This window comes from Halichoerus grypus, chromosome 10 (assembly GCF_964656455.1).
Source record: "Halichoerus grypus chromosome 10, mHalGry1.hap1.1, whole genome shotgun sequence".
In the NCBI taxonomy this organism is placed as follows: Eukaryota; Metazoa; Chordata; class Mammalia; order Carnivora; family Phocidae; genus Halichoerus; species Halichoerus grypus.
In genome coordinates this window covers 48,227,104-48,246,177 of record NC_135721.1, presented here as the reverse complement: position 1 = coordinate 48,246,177, position 19,074 = coordinate 48,227,104, and the positions used below count along the sequence as shown (strand labels likewise).

Below are 19,074 nucleotides of genomic sequence, written 5' to 3'. Positions count from 1 at the left end.
TTGTTTTATGTATTTGTAGTCATGACTTTCATACAGCATGGTATTCTGCTGTTTCTACTGCTCATTTTATCAAACATATTTCCTTGGCATTCATAATTTATGGTTTTTGAGGACTATCTAATATTCCGATGAGTTGTATTATAATTTACCCAACTGTTCCCCTCATCCAGAGTTTTCAGTTTTCACTAATGTGTAGAAAAGATTTTTTGAAAAAAATGCCAATTTATAAACCTAAGTTCCTCGGAGCAAGATGGCAGGATCTATATTGCCTTTGATACATGTATCGGTCTACCTACCTACCTACCTACCTACCTACTTACTTGCTTATTTTTACCATTTGAACCACAAGAAAAGATTGAAGTAGTGAATTAGGCATGCTGGCCTGGGAGCTGGGGGCCGTGGGTTCAAGGCTCAGTGGATTGAATATGACTGACAGTGTGGGCTGGGGTGAAGGCAGAGGTGTGCTGGCCACTCAAGGAGCCTTGTACTGCAGTTATCCCAAGAGAGAAGTGAGGACAAAATGGAAAGAAGGCATATCTGAACTACTGTCAGGAGGAGCCGTTGACAGGACTAGGGTCTGCTTGCATATGGAAGCATAAAGGGGATGACATCAAAGGTGATGGGAGGTTTGAGCCAGGATATCCAGGAGAATAACTTTTCACATGAATTTTTAAAAATCAGTATTCAGAGTAGGAGTTGCTGGGAAAAAGGGGACAGGTGCTGTTAGGTTTTTTTTTTTTTTATGACTTTATTTTTAAGTAATCTCTACATCCAATGCGGAGCTCTCACTCAAGACCCCGAGATCAAGAGTCACATGCTCTTCAGACGGAGCCAGCTGGGTGCCCCCTCCCCCTGCAACCTGCCCACCAAGTTAGGTTTTAAATGTGTTGAGCTTACATTGCATCCAGGTAGAAATGTTTCTTGGAGTTGGAGAGCAGGCTGGGAGCTTGAGGAACAGTCCAGGAAAAAGGAAGCTTTAGGGTTATTGGTGTAGGCTGAGCTGTGGAGCCTTAGGCGGAGGGGAGGTTTCCAGGAGAACAGAGGGTGGAAGGGTGGAGAGTAGCTCTGTTGAGGGGATAAAGGAGGAAATGGAGAATGGAGGACCAAGATCTAGCAGCGTCACAGAAACTGGGAGGGAAGTAAGTGGGGGTGTGCCACAGGAAGGCCAGAGGGAGGAGGACTCCCACGGTCTTCCTCATCACCCCTGATCCTCAGAGAGCAGATCACGGATGCGGAGGGCCAGGGTTTCTATGCCCTTTTCTCTAACACTGCAGATAGGACTTCCGGATGAACATGTACAAGAACCCAGATACTGGCACCTTTCAGTTATCTGGGCTAACAGACCAGTAGTGCCTGTGGATAATGAGACTATACTGAGATGTGTGATTGTTTTTTTCCCTAGGAGTTTAGGATAAATAGAATTTATTCGATTTATTCGCACTCCCTAATTTCCTGTCACCAGGCTTCCCAAATGGCAGTTTCTCCCCCATTTCCAGTTCCTAGCCCACGGTGTGAAGTCGGTCTTATGACTGATGTTGGAGGCCCCTCTGCCACAAATTACTTTTCCTCCAGATTTTTGGGTGCTGGCTTAAAGATTCATTTCTTTGAATGAAAAAAAGGGTAAGTCCTCTTGAGTCCTTGAGAAAGGAGGAAGGGACGGGGGTAAACTCACCTGACGGGCGTCCAAGGGAGATGCTGAAATCCATGGTTTGTGAGACTCGCCTGCACGTGTGGGAGCTCATTCTCCAAAAGATGAGAAGCTTGGCCGCTGGGAGGCCGTGGGCATCTACACTCCCCTCCCATGTTCCATTGGCTTTTGCCACTCACCAGTGTTGAGCCTTGGAGTCTGGTTAACTGTCCCTCATTTATTTGCCCATCCACTAAAATGGATGTTGGAAGACTCGAAAAGGTTACATTTGAACATGACATTGCTTGTTTAATCCAGGATTTCGCCCCGGCCTCTCAAAACTGTTAGCTGCTCTCCTCCTCAGGGTTGTCCTCTGGCCCTCCCGAGGGGCCAGGAGGTTTTGTGGGCTTTGGGCACCTTTAGGGAACGTGCGTGGGGCCATTGGTCAGGGGTGGTGCTCAGTGGGCTGCGGTGGTGGCGGGTTTGCTTTCTCATTTGCTTCGCGGTCAGACTCGGGGGTGGGAGGTGGGTGGTGAGAAGCGGGTGTGGGCAGTCGGGTGGGTGGAGCCGTGGGAGTGCCTGGCCTCGCTGGGGGGTGATGGGGGCTCTTCGGGACGTGCACTGCGTGGCTCGGGCGATGGCCCCAGCGGCTGCTGGAGGGGTGCGCGCGCGCGCTTTCGTGCGTGTGTGTGTGTGTGTGTGTGCGCGTGTGTGTGTCTTGCTGTCTGGCCAAGGAGCCGCCTCTGCGTCCTGACCTGGTTCTCGTGCGCTGGCGGCTTCGAGGCAGCTGCTGCGCCTTTGGCCAGGCGGCTCAGTTTCCTCCCGGCTGACCCCGGCCGGCCGCCACCGGCTGCTCGAGGCGGGGGCTTCCGTCGGGAGAGCTGGCCGCCTTGGCCGAAGATCAGGAGACGGCGCCCGGCCTAGGCTCCCCACCACGCCACCAGCGCGCACCCCCTCCGGCTGCCTGCCGGGGTCGCTGGGGGGACGGGAGGGGGGAGGATCGCGCTGCCGGGAGAGGCGGCTTCCGCACCGTGCGCCTTGCAGGGCTTTACCTTGGACTTCGGGTGGGAGCACAGCGAGCCGTAGAGAACTTTTACTGGGTGGGGAACTTCAGCCTCTGCACCCCACTTCAACCAAACCCTGTCTAACCCCTCCCCCTCCCACAGTGCCGCTCATCTCGTAGGATTTTTCCTACTCTCTCCGTGTGTGTGTGTGTGTGTGTGTGTGTGTGTGTGTTGGGGGGATGGGTAACACAAACAACTCTCCAGCAACAGAAATAGCAAAAAGAAACTTCACCCACAAATTCCTCTCCGGGAAGCTCCCCGTCTAGTCTTGTTCCGAGGCCTGCATAGTGTATGCAAAGTTTCAGGTGTGTTGTCTGTACCATGTTCTTACACCTTCCCCTTAAGTAAAAATCTGATGCCTACAATAAAGTCTGGAGACTAGGAACAAGGAAATATTCCCATTCTGTACCACCCCGAGATGAGCATTGTTAACATTTCTGCATATTTTCCTTTGGTGTTTTGTGTGTACAAGCGTGTGTTGTGGATGGAATTGAATTCTTAAATTGGGCAATATTTTTAATCTTGTTTCTTTTCTCCACTTCAAATAGTGTATAAACACTTCCCCTGTCATAAAAACCCTCAGAAAGCATCTATTTATGAGTACATTCTTGAGTTTCTTTTTTCGTTTAAGACATTTTATCATTTTAAGCAGTTATACATCTACTGATAAAGTAGTATGTATTGTAATTTTTCTTATGTATTATTTGAAATGCATATTTGACCTAGTGTTTTATGTACATTAAACAGATAAAGCATGATAATGCACACGTGAAGTACCTACCCAAGATAAAAATTAGAACATGGCCAATATCGTTGAAATTATCTGGGTGTTTCCCCTAACCCTATACCCTTTCTTCACCTCCAGAGGTTACCACTCCCTTGAATTTTGTGTTTATCATTCCCTTGCTTTAAAGAAAAAAAGTTTTAATTACTTACATTTAGTTAAATCTTTTACAGTACATTTAATTTTATTTTTTGATTGATCTTTTTTGAATTGGTAGACTTTCAAGGCTTGCTTTTTTTTTTTTTTTTTTAGCTCAGTTTAGTCTGAGATTTGTTTGTGTTCCTGTGGTTCATTTGTTTGCACTGATATATAATATTCCATTGTCCCTCTGTGGTTGGTGGGCACTTAGAATATTTCCATGATTTGGCTTTTATGAGTAATGCTGCAGTGAACATTTGTGTACATATCTCATGCACATTTGCAGAGTTTCTCTGGGAGTGGAATTGCAAGACCATAGGGTAAATGTATGTTTAACATTAAAAGAAAGCACCACACACCTTTCAAAAATATTTCTTCTGTTTTGCCCTCTACCAATGGTATATGAGAAAAAAATTCCTGCTAACCTCCACCAGCACTTGGTATGAAACTAAAGTTTTCACCCCTTACTGTGTACCTGGTACTATTAAAAGTGTTCTTCATATGTTAATTTGTTTAATCATGACAACCTTGTGAGGTTAGGTACTATTATTAACCCCGGATATACAGATGAGGAAACAGAAGCACAGAGAGGTTAATTTTTAACCCCAGATTTACAGATAAAGAAATGAGACACAGAGAGGTTAACTAACTTGTGCAAGGCCACACAACTAGTAAGTGGTAAGGGCAGGATATGAGCTAAACATTCTTTTTTTCTTCATTTTGAGATCTTGTTCGTTTTATTAAAATTAAGTTATTAAAATAAATAGAGTAAGCTAGAATCCAGTTAACCAAGATTGTATTTCAAATGATATCTTAGCGTCCTGCTATACCATGAGTAAAATAAAGAGGTATGTTAATACATGTACAAAATAACACTTAGAATGAAAGAATGCATATTTATATGCTTTATTTTCCAAGGAAAGGTTGCCCATGGAAGAAAAGGCCTGAGACAAGTATTCATAAGAGAAGCAACAATATATGCTATGGACATCATACCAGTACTTATTTCAAAAATAGCCAGTTAGACCAGGAACAATTGAACATTGATGATTTTGCTCTAGTGTATACCAGGAGAATCGAACTAAACATTCTTGCTCTTAAATTATATATAGTGGATATAAAAAGAAATCTCACGGTGATCTTATTTTGTATTTCTCTGATTACTAAGAAGTTGAGTATTTTTTCTATGTTTATTCCCCATTTTCTTAAGAAGTTGAGTACTTTTTCATATGTTTATTCCCATTTTCTTTTCATGAAGAAAAACCAACATAACATTTTAAAACCATTTCCCTATTGTTGGGGCACTTAGGTTATTTGAATTCTTTATTATTAATGCTTCAGGGGAAATCTTTAGCACATGTAACTTTTTAATTTCTTATGTTGTCTTATTTATTTTGTTTCCATTTCCTGAAGTGAGATTAGGAATACTTAATGGTTAAAAATCACTGTGCTCTTCTGGATTGCTGTGTGATCCTGGGAAAGTTACTTAGCCTCTCTGTGTTCAGGGTCCTCATCTGTGGAGGTATATCTCTACCATGTAGGAGTTTATGATGATTGGAGGAGATAAGTGAGTGTGCAGTTATTAGCATGATACTCTAGGAGTGTTCCATCAAAGTTACTAGACTTTTCCTAGTTCCTCTTCTTTTCCTTTCTTCCTTGAAACCACATCGGTTACTGTTGGGTCAGAAGGCATGAACAGTCACAGCCCTGTGCTTCTGCCAGATATGGTGACCTCAGGAATTCCCTGAGGTCATTGGGTCTAATTCAGCTTTTTCCCAAGCATCACCCCAGCCATTGAGAGATCTGCTACATCTGTATCCAATTTGTAGTAGAAAAAAAATTAGATTTTAAAGTGTTTTATTGATATGTACATACTAACCACAAGAGCCGCTACCTCCCCCCACCTCACACAAGAACGCTCTTCGCCAATACATGACAGTCTCTAGAACTTAGACATAGCCCCCCAGGATTTGCTGTCTGCAGAGAGCGTGGGTGTGCAGAGTGTAGACCTGGGACAGGGCTAGCCAGCGTACACACCCCCACACTCAGACACATGCAGGCAAATGAGCACATCCCCTGAAAGGGCTCCCCTAAGAGTCTCTTTCCCCTCTCACAGATTTGTTTCATCAGTAAATCCCAGGAGAGGAGAATCCTCTTAAGAGATGAATAATTGATCACCTCTAGACAGAAGGTGCCATAAATACAGCCCCTGTGTTGAGAGGCGGTGGGGCCATCAGTTGGGGGAGGGGGAGGGGAGGAAGGACTTGGCAGCTGCTCTCTAGGACTGGGGGGGAAGGGCTTAGCTGGGAGGTCCAACCCCTGGAACAGCTGCTGGAGGGCAGAGGAGCTGAGCTGCTGGTGCGGGCTGCTGGGAAAGCGCTGGGTGGGATCTGCTGGCCAGCTCGGTGGGGAGCAGCCGCTACTATCTTGGAATCCCAGAAGAATTCATTCTTGGAGATTCCACTGTAGAGGATGCACCCTCGACCAGCCCTGCCTCCCAGCCACTGGCCTTCAGTGGAGGTTGACTGCAGACTCATCTGTCCTGGCTGGAAACACCTTCCCAGACACGTTTCTTCCAACATGGTGACCGGTCCGCAGAACAGCCCCCTGGACTCTGCCTCTTCTGACTTCCCCTTTCCTAGAGGCCCTAAGACGGTGTGGCCAGCGAGGACTTTGATCTCTCAAGATAGTAGTCTTTAACCTCCTTCCTTCTGTCTCCCTTTGATAGGGGATTGCTGATTTGGTTTCAGTGTGCTGATACTCTGAGAGCCAGGAAGGACTTGGGAAATCTGGTGTCTTTTCTGCCCCGCTCCCTGTGTTCTAGACAAAAATGAGATGTTTGGTGGTGGAGTTCCACACTTCTCTGGAGCCCCTCAGGTGGGGAGGGTGGACTGCTGTTGTTGAATACCCCAGCTGTGGGGGAGTGGGAGCAGAAGAAGGGAGTTGGCTGTAGAAGAAGAGATGCGTGGGACCTTGGGAGTCCTGAGCAGGCAGGGTGCAGGGACCAATCCCATTAGAGGTTCCTGGACCCTCAGAGGAAGACCTGGAGTCCCCTTAGGGTGAGAATCATGACTGGGATTGGTGTGCTGTATGCACGTGTCAGCTCTTCATGAAGTGGGGTGAGACATGGAGTCTCTGCTTGGATCCGAGAAGGGCATTTACTCTGCCTGTCTTCCAGTAACAAGCCCCTGTTGGCCCCCCATTGAGGGGAGAGCACCCCCAGCTTGGACAAGGCTCAGCCTGGGATGGGTCAGAGCCTTCCTGGTGACACTGTGAGGCAGGGAACCGACTGGGTAAGGTTGGGAGTGTGGATCCCAGTGAGGCCAAGGTGCGGTTTTGTACCTGGAAAGTGGCTGTAAAAAGGGACCCACTTTCGGTGAGCCTGTGCATGGAGGGGGCATTCGGGGCAGGCTGATCTGGGGATCAGTTGTGAGGTTCTCCAGTCACGTATGGCAGAGGTATTCGCCATGGCGCCGGCAGCCTTGCAGACCTCTGCGGCGCATGCTTTGTGACGGGGCCAGAGCAGAGTAGCAGCCACCAGCTCTGCCCAGAATTTCTCGGGCCCTGCTCTCCAGGGACAGGGCTGAAGAGGCGGGTACCAGCCAGGTCCTGGGAGGAAGAAGCAGCAGATCTTTTTGAACATATACTGAGTACTTGCTGCTAGGTCCTGAAGGTGTGATGGAAGCTTTAGTGTAGGAGCTTACAGTGTAGTTGGTCATACTCACAGGAAAAGATCCCCCACCAGAAGGGGGCTGTGTGTGGTGACTGTAGGATCTGGCTCAGACCCTGTGGTCAGCAGGTCTGGTGAGGGAGGACTTTATCAGGAGGCAGTTGATTCCGTTTCTTGTCTCAGCCCCTACATTTAATCATCTGCTTCCATAACCATGGCTCATTCTCATCTCTCGGCTGTTGCCTTAGTTCAGGCCCTTATCACTGATTTGGACATCCGTCTCCTAACTGGTCTTTAGGCCACCAGCCTTGTAGTCTGCAGTCTGAATTCTACAGGGACACCTGATTGCCCCTCCTAAAAGGTAAATCTGCTCCGTTTTGTTCATGCTGTGAGCCACACACCTGTCCTCCCATACTTTATACTCAAGCCGTGCTCAACAGCTTACCTTTCCCTGGGCCTCCACGCCTTCTCATGATTGGATGCTTTTGCATATGCTCCTCCCTCCATCTGGAATTCCTCCACCCCTCCCCCCTCCCAAATACCTGCCCATCTTTCAAGCCTTGTCCCCAAGGTTACTTTGAAGTGAGACTTGTTTTGTTTTGTTTTGTTAAGTAAACTACCCCAATGTGGGACTCGACCTCACGAGATGAAGAGTCTCTTGCTCTACCAACTGAGCCAGCCAGGCACCCCAAAGTGAGATCTTTCTTGACACACATGTCCACCTGCCCAAATAGAAATGACCCTCACCCTACGCCCTTGTGTAGACTGCTTTCACAGCACTGATAGGCTTTAGGGCATTTGTTTATAGTCTGTCTCTTTTCTTTTATTAACGTCTTGATGTTCCTGAAATAGAGTCTGGTCTTTATGCCACCCCAAAATTTAGTGGCATAAAGCAGTCATTTTATTATGCTCATGGAGCCTTTGGATTCAGAAGTCAGGAAGGACACAGCATGGGACACTTTTCTCTGGGCCTTGATGTTTAGGGCCTCAGCTGGGGAGGCTCAAAACCTGGAGGTAACTCGACCACTGGGCTTGAATCCTTGAAGGGCTCTTTCACACACACATTGGGCAGGTGATGGCAGCTGTTGGGGCTGGGACTTCCATTGGGAATGTCAGCTCAGACACCTACATGTGGCTTTTGTATGTAGTCTGGGCTTCCTCACAGCATGGTGGCTGAGCCCCAAGAATGTTCAGCTTTGAAAGCCATGTAGGGTCACTTCCATCACTCTCCCAAGCCCAGCCAGGTTCAGGAGAGGGAGCATAGACCCCACCTCTCCATGGGAGAAGTACATGTGGGATGGAGGGGTATAATATAGTCTGCCACACGCGCTAAGCACTTTGTGTGTGCAAATGACATTCTTCAATTCTGGAGGCTGAGCGTGGGTGGAATGGGAGGAGGAGTTACGAAGTGGTGCTGGGAGCCTTGAGGGAAGGTGAGGCATCATCAACAGAGGTAGTGGGTGGGGTGGGGCTGGGGGCACATGGAGTTGCTTGAAGAAGCCCTTGGCAAATTGACAATTAGAAAGTGTGCACACACACCAAGACTCAAATTAGGGGGGCAGGCATGGAGAGGGAGGAGATAGAGCAGAGGTGTTCTCATCTAGAATTGTTTGGGGTCACCTGTTTGGGTCTGGTGGTCAGGCGCATTGGAAGAACACAGGTGATGCTGGGGTCGGGAACATTGGCGAGTGTAAGAACGCTGTCCAGAATAGGAAATTGGAAAGGGGGCTGTTGCAGGTGGGGAGGGGACTTCACGTCTGTTTGAGACACTCTGCTCCTCAGTGGGCTTGTAGCGTGTCCCTGGGGGTGGAGCTAGCTGGAGGTCAGCTGAGAGGTCCAGACAAAATGCAAACATTGGGGAACATCCTTGGATGGCATTTGCTGGAGCCCAGAGGGGATCGAGGATTGAGGGAGATGGCATGGAGGGGTTTAGAGCTGGGGCATTTCTGAACTGAGACTTTGAAAGGGCCTCCCTCAACTAGCCTCCATCCTGTAGCATTGCCAGTAATCACCTGATAACTACCTTGTTCCTTTTTCTTTTTTTTTTTTTTTTTTTAAAGATTTTATTTATTTATTTGACAGAGAGAGACACAGTGAGAGAGGGAACACAGGCAGGGGGAGTGGGAGAGGGAGAAGCAGGCTTCCCACCGAGCAGGGAGCCCGATGCGGGGCTCGATCCTAGGACCCTGGGATCATGACCTGAGCTGAAGGCAGACACTTAACGACTGAGCCACCCAGGCGCCCCTACCTTGTTCCTTTTTCAAAGTCTCCCTTCGTAAGAACTTGCTGCCTCCTGCTTTTTAGGGGGACAAGGGTTGGTGCGTTAGCATTTCTAAGTGTTAAAAGTCTTCCCTAAATTGAACCCACGTGTCCCTCTCTAAAGCTTTACCCATTTTCCAATTCCATCCCTTGAAACGAGTCTAATTCTGTGCCAGACTGACAAACTTCAGGTGTGTAAAGACTTTCACGAGTTTTGTCTTCTTCAGAACCTAAAGGGACCTGTTCCTCTATGGTTTTGCACTGTCTTGCTTGCTCTGTGTCCCCTCAGGGGCAGCCCCGAGGGAAGCCCGGGTTCAGGTATGGTCTGTCTGGGCAGAGAGGGGCCGTCGCTGCCTGTGCTACGGGTCCTGTTCCAGTCAGGTCATGGCTGTGTGTGTGTCCAGCTATGGCTTGGGACCCGTTAGCAGACTATGAAATCAGCTTACAAAGTTGCAACTTACAAGAAACAGAGGGAGGGAGGGATTTGTGTATCTAGTAAGGGGAAATAGTATTTTGCCAACTTGTCATATATATAAATACATAACGGATCATGTTGTAAGATATATTTCTTACTGTGGATTATAGTAAAGAAGTTGCAAAAAACCCTGGGTTATAGGACCCTTTGAAGCTGCCAGATCATCATATTGTGTGTATCATCAGCTAGTCTTTCACCTCTCCTGATCCCTAAGACATTTTTATGTGCACTACTGCCATCTTTGATTTGCACATATATGGTTTGGGGACTAAGTATAAGACCCTATTTATCTTGTTAGATTTTTTTCTCTCCAGCTGTTGACCTTTTGGCACCTGGTCCTTTCATTCAACATGGCTTTATCCCTCTTATTTTCAACATCTGCCTATTTAATAAGTGTGCCTTGTCTATCATTATTGGTAAATAATAACAGGACAATTCTGAGGACAGAGCCCTATGGCAGACCACTAAAGACCCCCCCCCCCCCCAGGGGCGCCTGGATGGCTCAGATGGTTAAGCGTCTGCCTTTGGCCCAGGTCATGATCTCCAGGTCTTGGGATTGAGCCCCATGTTGGGCTCCCTGCTCAGCAAGGAGTCTGCTTCTCCCTCTTACGCTGCCTCTCCGCACTGCTCCTGCTCTCTCTCTCTCTCTCTCTCTCTCTCTCTGTATCTCTCTGTCTCAAATGAATAAATAAAAAATTCGTTTAAAAAAAAAAACTCCTCCCTTCCCCGCACCCGGGTTGCTACACCACTTGAGTTTGAGCATGGTCATTCTGCCAGTGGTGAGCCAGCCTGCCTGGCCTGTAATTCTCTACTGCTGGCCCTCAAAGGGGTCATGGCAGGCCTTAGGAAACGTAAACATCCATAGCCCAAGTCGCAAATGCAAATGCCTACAAGGGCTTGGCAAGTGACACAAATGAATGAAGTGATAACTAATTCAGGCAATTAATAAGTAATCTCTGACCCCTGGCCTTGGTGTCAAGAAAGCAGCATGGAATGGTGAGGCTGGGGACAGGCCCGAGCAGTAGCCACGGCTCGTCAGCCAGGTAGAAGTGTGGACCTTCAAGACAATCTCGGTTTCATGTAAAATTTGGTTTTTTAATATTGGCAAGACAAACAAGAATCTAACACTATGTAGGCCAAACAAAACAGATCTGTGGCTGATTTGGCTTATAGCCCTTGAGTTTGTGATCTATCAGACAGGACGTCTCCCAGTCTCCTGGTCCAAAAACCATACGACACAAAACAGTGAGGTTAGTTGGATGTTGATGGGTTGATGGCCTTTGTTGAACCTGGCTCCTTGTGGTTCCTTTAGTTACCCTCTCAGGAATCTTACTGGGGCTGGTCTTGCTCGGTGCACCAGAGTTGGGAATGATGCTTGCTCTTTTCTTGCTGGTGGCACCTTCTCTGGATGGCGTTTTTCTTCCAGGATCCCTGGCACATGTTGAGGAATGCATCAGTGGGATCCCCTGGCCGAGAAACTGGAATTTAGCATTTCTTAAAATCTCCCCGCACCCATCCTGGCTTCACTTCCCTCGTTTTTGTGTCCACTCTTCCCTTTCTTCTCTTTTTGGTCTAAAGAGCATTTTCTTTCCCAGGGAACTCAGAGGCCCAAGCGCCAGCCTAGCCCTTCCTTGTTCTTGTTCACAAACCAAAAATAACTTTTTAAATCCTTTTAGTTGTCTTGACCATTTTGGGGAAGCCTCAGCTCCTGCAGCATTAGTCTTCCTGACACTGTTTTTGTAAATCCACGCTACTCCCTCATGTTTCTTCAGGGTTATGCATGCTCCTTCTGTCTTTTACACATAAGCATGTAAAATTTGGCCACTTCAGACTTCGTTGCCTTTGCTGTCACCGTGGTTTAGGTTTCTGAGAAGGAAGGAAGGGACGACTGGGTGATCAACCACATTCCTAGAGGAAAGGTTTCGTTCCTAGTTCCACGTTCGGAGAGACAGTCAGGGAAAGGCAGCCTCGTCTGTGGCCGGTGGGGGATGGGAGGACTTTCACCGGGCTGAGAGAGTGTTCGTGCAGCAGCTGTGGGCAGGAGACGCCGAAGCGGTTAAGATACGGACCTTGTCATGAAGAAGCTCCCATCTGCTCGGGGAGGCAGCTGCTTGAATGATAGCAGGGGCCTGTGGAAAGTGCTGCTAAGGCATGTACAAGGTGCTGCAGGAGCCCAGGGGACAGGAGCCACAGGGCAGTCTGCCAGCCAGGTCAGGGAGGAGGTGCCATTGAGCTGGTACTTGAAGGATAAGCCAAGGTGGCCCCACAGAGGCTGGGAAGGGCATCCCAGGCAGTGAGCACCGCATGTGCAAAGCTCAGAAAAGCATGTTGGAAAAGCACAAGGGTCCTTTGTGGCCAGAATGGGGCAGCGATGAAGATGAGGTGGGAACCCTAGGCTAGGGTCTCTGCTCACCTTCCACTGGGCTGATCCCAAATCCCACCTTCCCACCGCTGCTTTGGAGCCCATGCATGATGGGCACCTTCCACAGTCTGGGGACTAGTATCAATTTAACCATCTGTTTAATCCACTCTATGCTACACCTTATAGAAAAGTTACAAAAAGAGTACTTGGGACTCCCACATACTAAAATTGTTCACATTTTGCTTTATTTGCTTTATCATTTTCTCTCTGTATGTATATTTTTTATATGCATATCATATTTTTCTGAACCACTTGAGGTTAAGTTAGAAATACTATGTTCCTTTATCCTGAATACTTCAGTGTGTGTGTGTGCGTGTGTGTGTGTGTGTGTGTGTCCTGAGGACAAAGACATTCTTTTACATAATCAGAGTAAAATGATTCAAGCCAAGAAGACTGAGATTGACACAGTGTGATCTTATCCGCGTCCATATTCAAATTGCATCAGATGTCCCATGGTGTACCTTCCAGCTGTTGTCCCCAGTCCGTGATCTAACGCATGAACGTGCATTTCTCTGTCTTGTCTCTTCAGTAAGCCCAAGATGTTTGCAGAGATGTTTGTCTTTCTTGTCTTTGAAATTTTTGAAGACAACAATCCAGGTGCTTTCTAACATGCCCTCCAGTTTGGGTTTATCTGATGTTTCCTCATAATTACATTTGGGTTGTACATTTTGGCTGGAGTTCTGTGTGAGTGATGTTATATCCTCAGTGTATCATATCAAGAGTCTCATGATGTTGGCCACAGTATTGGTGATGAGGAGTACTCTGATCATTTGGTTCAGGTGGTATCTGCCAGATTTCTCTTTGCTGTTTTAACTCGGTGATTTTCGAGGAGATATTTTGAGACCATGTCTATATCCTGTGCCCCATTAAGCTTTCACCTCCTAGTTGTGGCATCCACTGATGACTTTCCAAATCTATTGTCCCTTCTATATTTTTTTGTTGGCAGTCTACTGTAAGGAAGAGCTTTCCTTTCTAGAGGGATGAATTCTGCAAACTGAATTTCGCATCTTCGTATTAGTTTTTAACTTGCTGGGCTGAACACCCTGGCTCCTTCCTTTTTTTGCCCTCCCCCATCTGTGTGCTTTGCTGGACATCAGGTGTATAGTGGTGGTTCTTGGGCTTGAGAAGAGGCCTGGATCTTGGTCCAACTAGCAGCTTGCTTGTGACTGGCATGACTGGCTCGGCAGGGGGCTGAACGCACGTGATGTCCGATCATCAGGGTTTCTCTCCAGCCTGGCTGGGGCTGGGAGTGGGAATGTCATCTTGTCACCAGCTCTCAGAGCTCGGCCAGGGCTTAAGTGAGGACAGTAACAGGCAGAGAAAAAAACTGTGGGTTCCTTCCCACTGAAAAGCTCTGGCTGACCTCTGGTCCAGGCTGCATATGTCCCTCAAAGCTGCTCGCCCCCTCCACATATACCACACACTTAACGGCATATTGCTTCTTGGGGTGTTTGGTTAGCTTTCTCCCGACAAACACCAAAATCAGCATGGTCCCGGTGTCACTTTGGTCATTGCGAGTTAAAGATCTTTTTTGTGAGTCCTTAATAAATGCTTGGTGTCTGGGGAGCCTCGTCCGTATGATCGATCTTAGGCTCTAAAAGGATCTGAGAACATTCAGAATTCTGGATTAGGACATCTTAACGATCTGCCTTTCCTTTCTGTTGGTGCAGCTAGCTGGGCAAGGAGACCTGAAGATGAAGATGAGTTCAGGCTCGAGCTGTGTCAGGGCAGAGTGTGCAAGAAATGCAGGGTTTAGGTATGCATCTGCGTGGTGTGAAGCAGGACAGTGCTTCTCTACTATCATGGCTCATCTTTTTCCTTTTTTCTCTCTTTCTTTCTTCAGACAGGCTCAGAGCTCAGCCCAGTTGATGGACCTGTTCCAGGTCAGATGGACTCAGGGCCAGTGTACCATGGGGACTCACGGCAGCTAAGCGCCTCAGGGGCGCCGGTCAATGGTGCTAGAGAACCCGCTGGACCCAGTCTGCTGGGGGCTGGGGGTCCTTGGCGAGTAGACCAGAAGCCCAACTGGGACGGTGCCCCGGGCCCAGCTCACACTGCTCGCCTGGAAGATGCCCACGATCTGGTGGCCTTTTCGGCTGTGGCCGAAGCCGTGTCCTCTTACGGGGCCCTTAGCACCCGGCTCTATGAAACCTTCAACCGTGAGATGAGTCGCGAGGCTGGGAACAACAGCAGGGGAGCCCGGTCAGGGCCCGAGGGCTGCTCTGCTGGCAGCGAAGACCTGGACACGCTGCAGACGGCCCTGGCCCTCGCTCGGCATGGCATGAAGCCACCCAACTGCAACTGCGATGGCCCGGAGTGCCCTGACTACCTCGAGTGGCTGGAGGGGAAGATCAAGTCTGTGGTCGTGGACGGCGGGGAGGAGCGGCCCAGGCTCCCAGGGACTCTGCCTTCTGCTGAGGCTGGCCTCCCAGCGCCAAGCACCCGGCCAGTCCTCAGCTCTGAGGTCCCCCAGATACCTCCCCCCGAGGGCCTGCCTCTGTCCCAGAGTGCCCTGAGCATCGCCAAGGAAAAGAACATCAGCCTGCAGACGGCCATCGCCATCGAGGCCCTCACACAGCTCTCCTCTGCCCTCCCTCAGCCTTCCCACTCCACCTCCCAGGCTTCTTGCCCCCTCCCCGAGGCCTTGTCCCCTCCTGCCCCTTTCCGGTCTGCCCAGTCCTACCTCCGGGCCCCCTCGTGGCCTGTGGTCCCGGCTGAAGAGCATGCGTCCTTTGCTCCTGATGGCCCTGCCTTCCCGCCAGCAACTCCTAGAACAGAGTTTCCTGAAGCCTGGGGCACCGACACCCCACCAGCAACTCCCCGGAGCTCCTGGCCCATGCCCCGCCCGAGCCCTGACCCCATGGCCGAACTGGAGCAGCTATTGGGCAGTGCCAGTGATTACATCCAGTCAGTATTCAAGCGGCCCGAGGCCCTGCCCACCAAGCCCAAGGTCAAGGTGGAGGCGCCCTCTTCCTCCCCAGCCCCGTCCCCATCCCCCATGCTCCAGAGGGAGGCTCCCGCACCATCCGCAGAGCCCGACACCCACCAGAAGGCCCAGACCGCCCTGCAGCAGCACCTTCACCATAAGCGCAGTCTCTTCCTGGACCAGGCCCACGATGCCGCCTTCCCCGCTCCCACGGAGCCTCCTGCTCCGGGCTGGTGGGCCCCACCAAGCTCACCTGCCCCACGGCCTCCGGACAGACCACCCAAGGAGAAGAAGAAGAAGCCCCTGACACCAGCTGGAGGTCCTGCGGGAACCGAGAAGGCCGCTCCTGGGTTCAAGCCCAGCGTCCGGAAGCCCATTCAGATCAAGAAGTCCAGGCCACGGGAAACGCAGCCTCTCTTCCTGCCTCTGCGGCAGATCGTCCTGGAAGGGCGGAGGTCCCCAGCCTCTGAGGATGCACAGGCACCTCCACCTGCCCCTGTCCCCGCCTCACAGGGCTCTGCTGTCCCCCCGCCCCCAGAACCTTCTCTTGCGCTATTTGCACCTAGTCCCTCTGGGGACAGCCTGCTGCCCCCTACTCAGGAAATGAGATCCCCTAGCCCCATGGCGACCCTGCAGCCGGGCTCCGCCGGCCCTCTTCCCCCTGCCGATGACAAGCTAGAAGAGCTCATCCGGCAGTTTGAAGCTGAATTTGGGGATAGCTTTGGGCTTCCTGGCCCCCCATCTGTGCCCATTCAGGACCCCGAGAACCAGCCAACGTGTCTCCCAGCCCCCGAGAGCCCTTTTTCTACCCGCTCCCCCAAGCAAATCAAGATTGAGTCTTCGGGGGCTGTGACTGTGCTCTCAACCACCTGCTTCCATTCAGAGGAGGGGGGCCAGGAGGCCACACCCACCAAGGCCGAGAACCCCCTCACACCCACCCTCAGTGGCTTCCTGGAGTCACCTCTTAAGTACCTGGACACACCCACCAAGAGTCTGCTGGACACACCTGCAAAGAGAGCCCAGGCCGAGTTCCCCACCTGCGATTGTGTTGGTAAGTCCGCCCAGGGGTCAGGGAAAGCGGAGGCCTGGTGGGCTTGGGTGTCTAGGCTCAGTCTCTTGTCTGGCAAACATTTACTGTGTGCCAACCCCGGGCCTGGGGACACTGAAAAGTTCTCACAAGCTAGTGGAAGAGCCCGCGAAGGAAGCAGATAGTGATGCTACGTGGTGTGTAGCACGTCGGTGGAGGTAGGCGCTGGTGGTTTGTCACACACAGGGAGGTGAAGGCCCGTGGAGGCCTGCCTGTGCCAGATGGTGCTGGTGTTGAGGCCTGAGCTGGGTGGCTGTGAGAGGGCAGGGCTTATTTGGACTGCTCTTGGTCTAGGGGGAGCAGAAGGGGTGGAGTGCATGTGGGTATGAACCCAAGGTGGCCTGGGGCAGGCGGGGGCCAGATCTTGCAGGGGCCCAACAAGTTGGGGTCAAGAGTTTGACTTGATCTTATCGGTATAAGTGAGCTCTGAGAGTTGTAAAGCAAGGAATGATCTGTCACCTTGTGCTTCTGAAAGACTTTTCTGGCTGGTGGTGGGGAAACCTGTAAGAAAGGTGTCATGAGCCAGGCAAGAAGGAGCGCAGGCCTGACTGAGAGAGCGGGCGGGCGGAGGGACCTCTTGGGAGGACATATGGGGTACGGACAGCCCGGGGTCTCTGCCTGGGTGGTGCTGGTCCCCGAGAACGGGCCGAGAGCCTGGAGCTCTGAGTTGTGGGTTTGGACACAGTTGGCGTCCAGGCCGTGGCTGAGGCTGTGGTGTGGGTAAGAGAGCGGAGGAGCCTTGCCGTCCTGTGAATAATCAGGAGCAAGGCTGCGAGGACTGCGCCTGGGGGCTCCTGTCTTGGGAGGTCACTGAAGCGTTGGGAAGCCCCAGGTCTCCTCTAGGGCTGTGGTTCTCTGCTGTGTATGGTGTGTTCCATTAAAGACGTGTTTCACGTGTTGCTCAGAAAGCACATTGATGCTAGTGAGGAGCATGTTGAAAATCTTGCGATTTTAGGATACACAAACCAGGCCTTACAAAAAAGCTGTGTTCTCTGCTTGTTAAATTAATGTCGGGTCAATGGTGTGATTCGTTGGGATGCTGCGTCCTTGCAGTGAGGAGGAGCTGGGCTGTCCCGCTCATTCCAGCTACCCCAGACTCCTGTACTCCAGACAAGGAATCACTTGGGGAACAAGGAAACGTTGGCCCCAGTGTTTCTGTCTGGGGGTGAACAGAGGTGCAGGGTCCTGCCAAATGCTCCCAGACATGTTCTGGGATTGTGGTTCCCTTTGAGGGCTAACCCTGTTCATTCTTGGATCTTAATAATGAGATGACATTGAGGGCCTCCTTATTTCTCAGCATTTTGGAGAAGCTTGTTCCGATCATAGGAAGTGGGCCCTTCCCTTTGCCCCTTTCCCTCCTTGCATTAGTATGAATCTGTCCCATCTGCCTTGTGTTTAGTACACTGTCAGGTATTTCTCCCCCCTGCAGTGTAAGACCTAACCTTACATAGTGCTTAGGCCATAGTTGGTCCTTACTAAATATTTTAGTTGTTGAATTCAACTATTTGGAGGTGATATTTGATCAAACTAGTTTTTAAAATTTGAGTTCTAATTCCATCACTTCCTCATGCATAAAATGAAAATGATAATGACATCCCCTCACCAGGGCTGTTGGAGGGAATAAATTAGCTAGCATGGGTACAGCCCTTAGACTGGTGTCTAGCACACAGTAAGCACCCCAAGAGTGCTGGCAGTGCCGACGCGTATTGAGTGCAGTAAGGCAAGAGAAAGAAGTAAAAACATACGTATTAAAAAGGAAGAAAAGTGTTGGCTATTACTTTATTCATCAGTCATTTATTGATTACCAGCTCTGTATTAAGTACTGTAAAGGATAAAAATTAGGAGACATGGCTCATCTCTGAAGGACCTTGCAGTGCGCTCCAAGCGGCATCTGAAGCCACAAGATACTCAGTCGGCCCTCTGGCAGGTGTCAGCCAAGTCCCTGTGTGGTCACGCGGATGTGGCTGGACGGTAAGAGTGCTCTGAACCCCCAGGCCTGGTTGTCATTACCGAGGGCAATGTTTTCTTTTGGAAACTCTTGTTCCAAGCTGGGTGTTGAAACAGCAGTGAACCCCAAGAGCACGCGCGCCGTCTTCGTGGCAGCAGGGGCCAGCTGGCAGGGGTGAGGCCGGCAGCCCAGGCCCTCAGCGCTCTGCATTCCCCCGGAGAGGACTAGCGAGGAGAGGAGAGGAGCGGGCAGGGGAGTGTGGGCGTCACACAAACCCGGCAGCAGGGAAGTGTGCGCCTCAGCCAGGGAAGGGCCAGTCCTTTATTGCTCCAGTTTGTGTTTTCTCTGTATCCGGTCCTAAACAGAGAATTCAAACCGACCCTACCTCGTGTGGTTAAATGTTAACTTATGGGGACATGCTTAGTGGGAGACAGTAGACACAAGCAGTACATAAATGATCATCTCAGCTATGTTACAGAAGGAAAGGAAGGAAGGGAAGGAAAGGAGAGGAAAGGAGAGAAAGAAAGGGGGAGGGGAAGGAAGGAAGGAAGGGAAGAAAGGAAGGAAGGAAAAGACTGGAAGGAAATATGTCAATAGTGGTTGTCTCTCTGGTCAGTGGGTGACTTTTCTCTTATATGTTTTCTGAACTTCCTGTAATGAAATACGTATTTTAT

The 19,074-nt window shown here is 50.0% G+C and overlaps 1 protein-coding gene across 4 annotated transcripts in view; it reads left to right on the top strand.

Moving 5' to 3' along the window:
- Positions 1 to 19,074, top strand: part of TET3 (tet methylcytosine dioxygenase 3) — a 97,561-nt gene that overhangs the window by 35,629 nt on the left and 42,858 nt on the right. For 3 of the 4 annotated variants that reach the window (XM_036087593.2, XM_036087591.2, XM_036087595.2), the window contains one exon: positions 14,283 to 16,416. In XM_036087593.2, the coding sequence (XP_035943486.1) occupies positions 14,283 to 16,416 (2,134 nt within the window). Of the gene's footprint in view, positions 1 to 14,175; positions 14,196 to 14,282; positions 16,417 to 19,074 lie in introns of those variants that run through there. The other variant, XM_078056397.1, reaches the window with a different exon arrangement.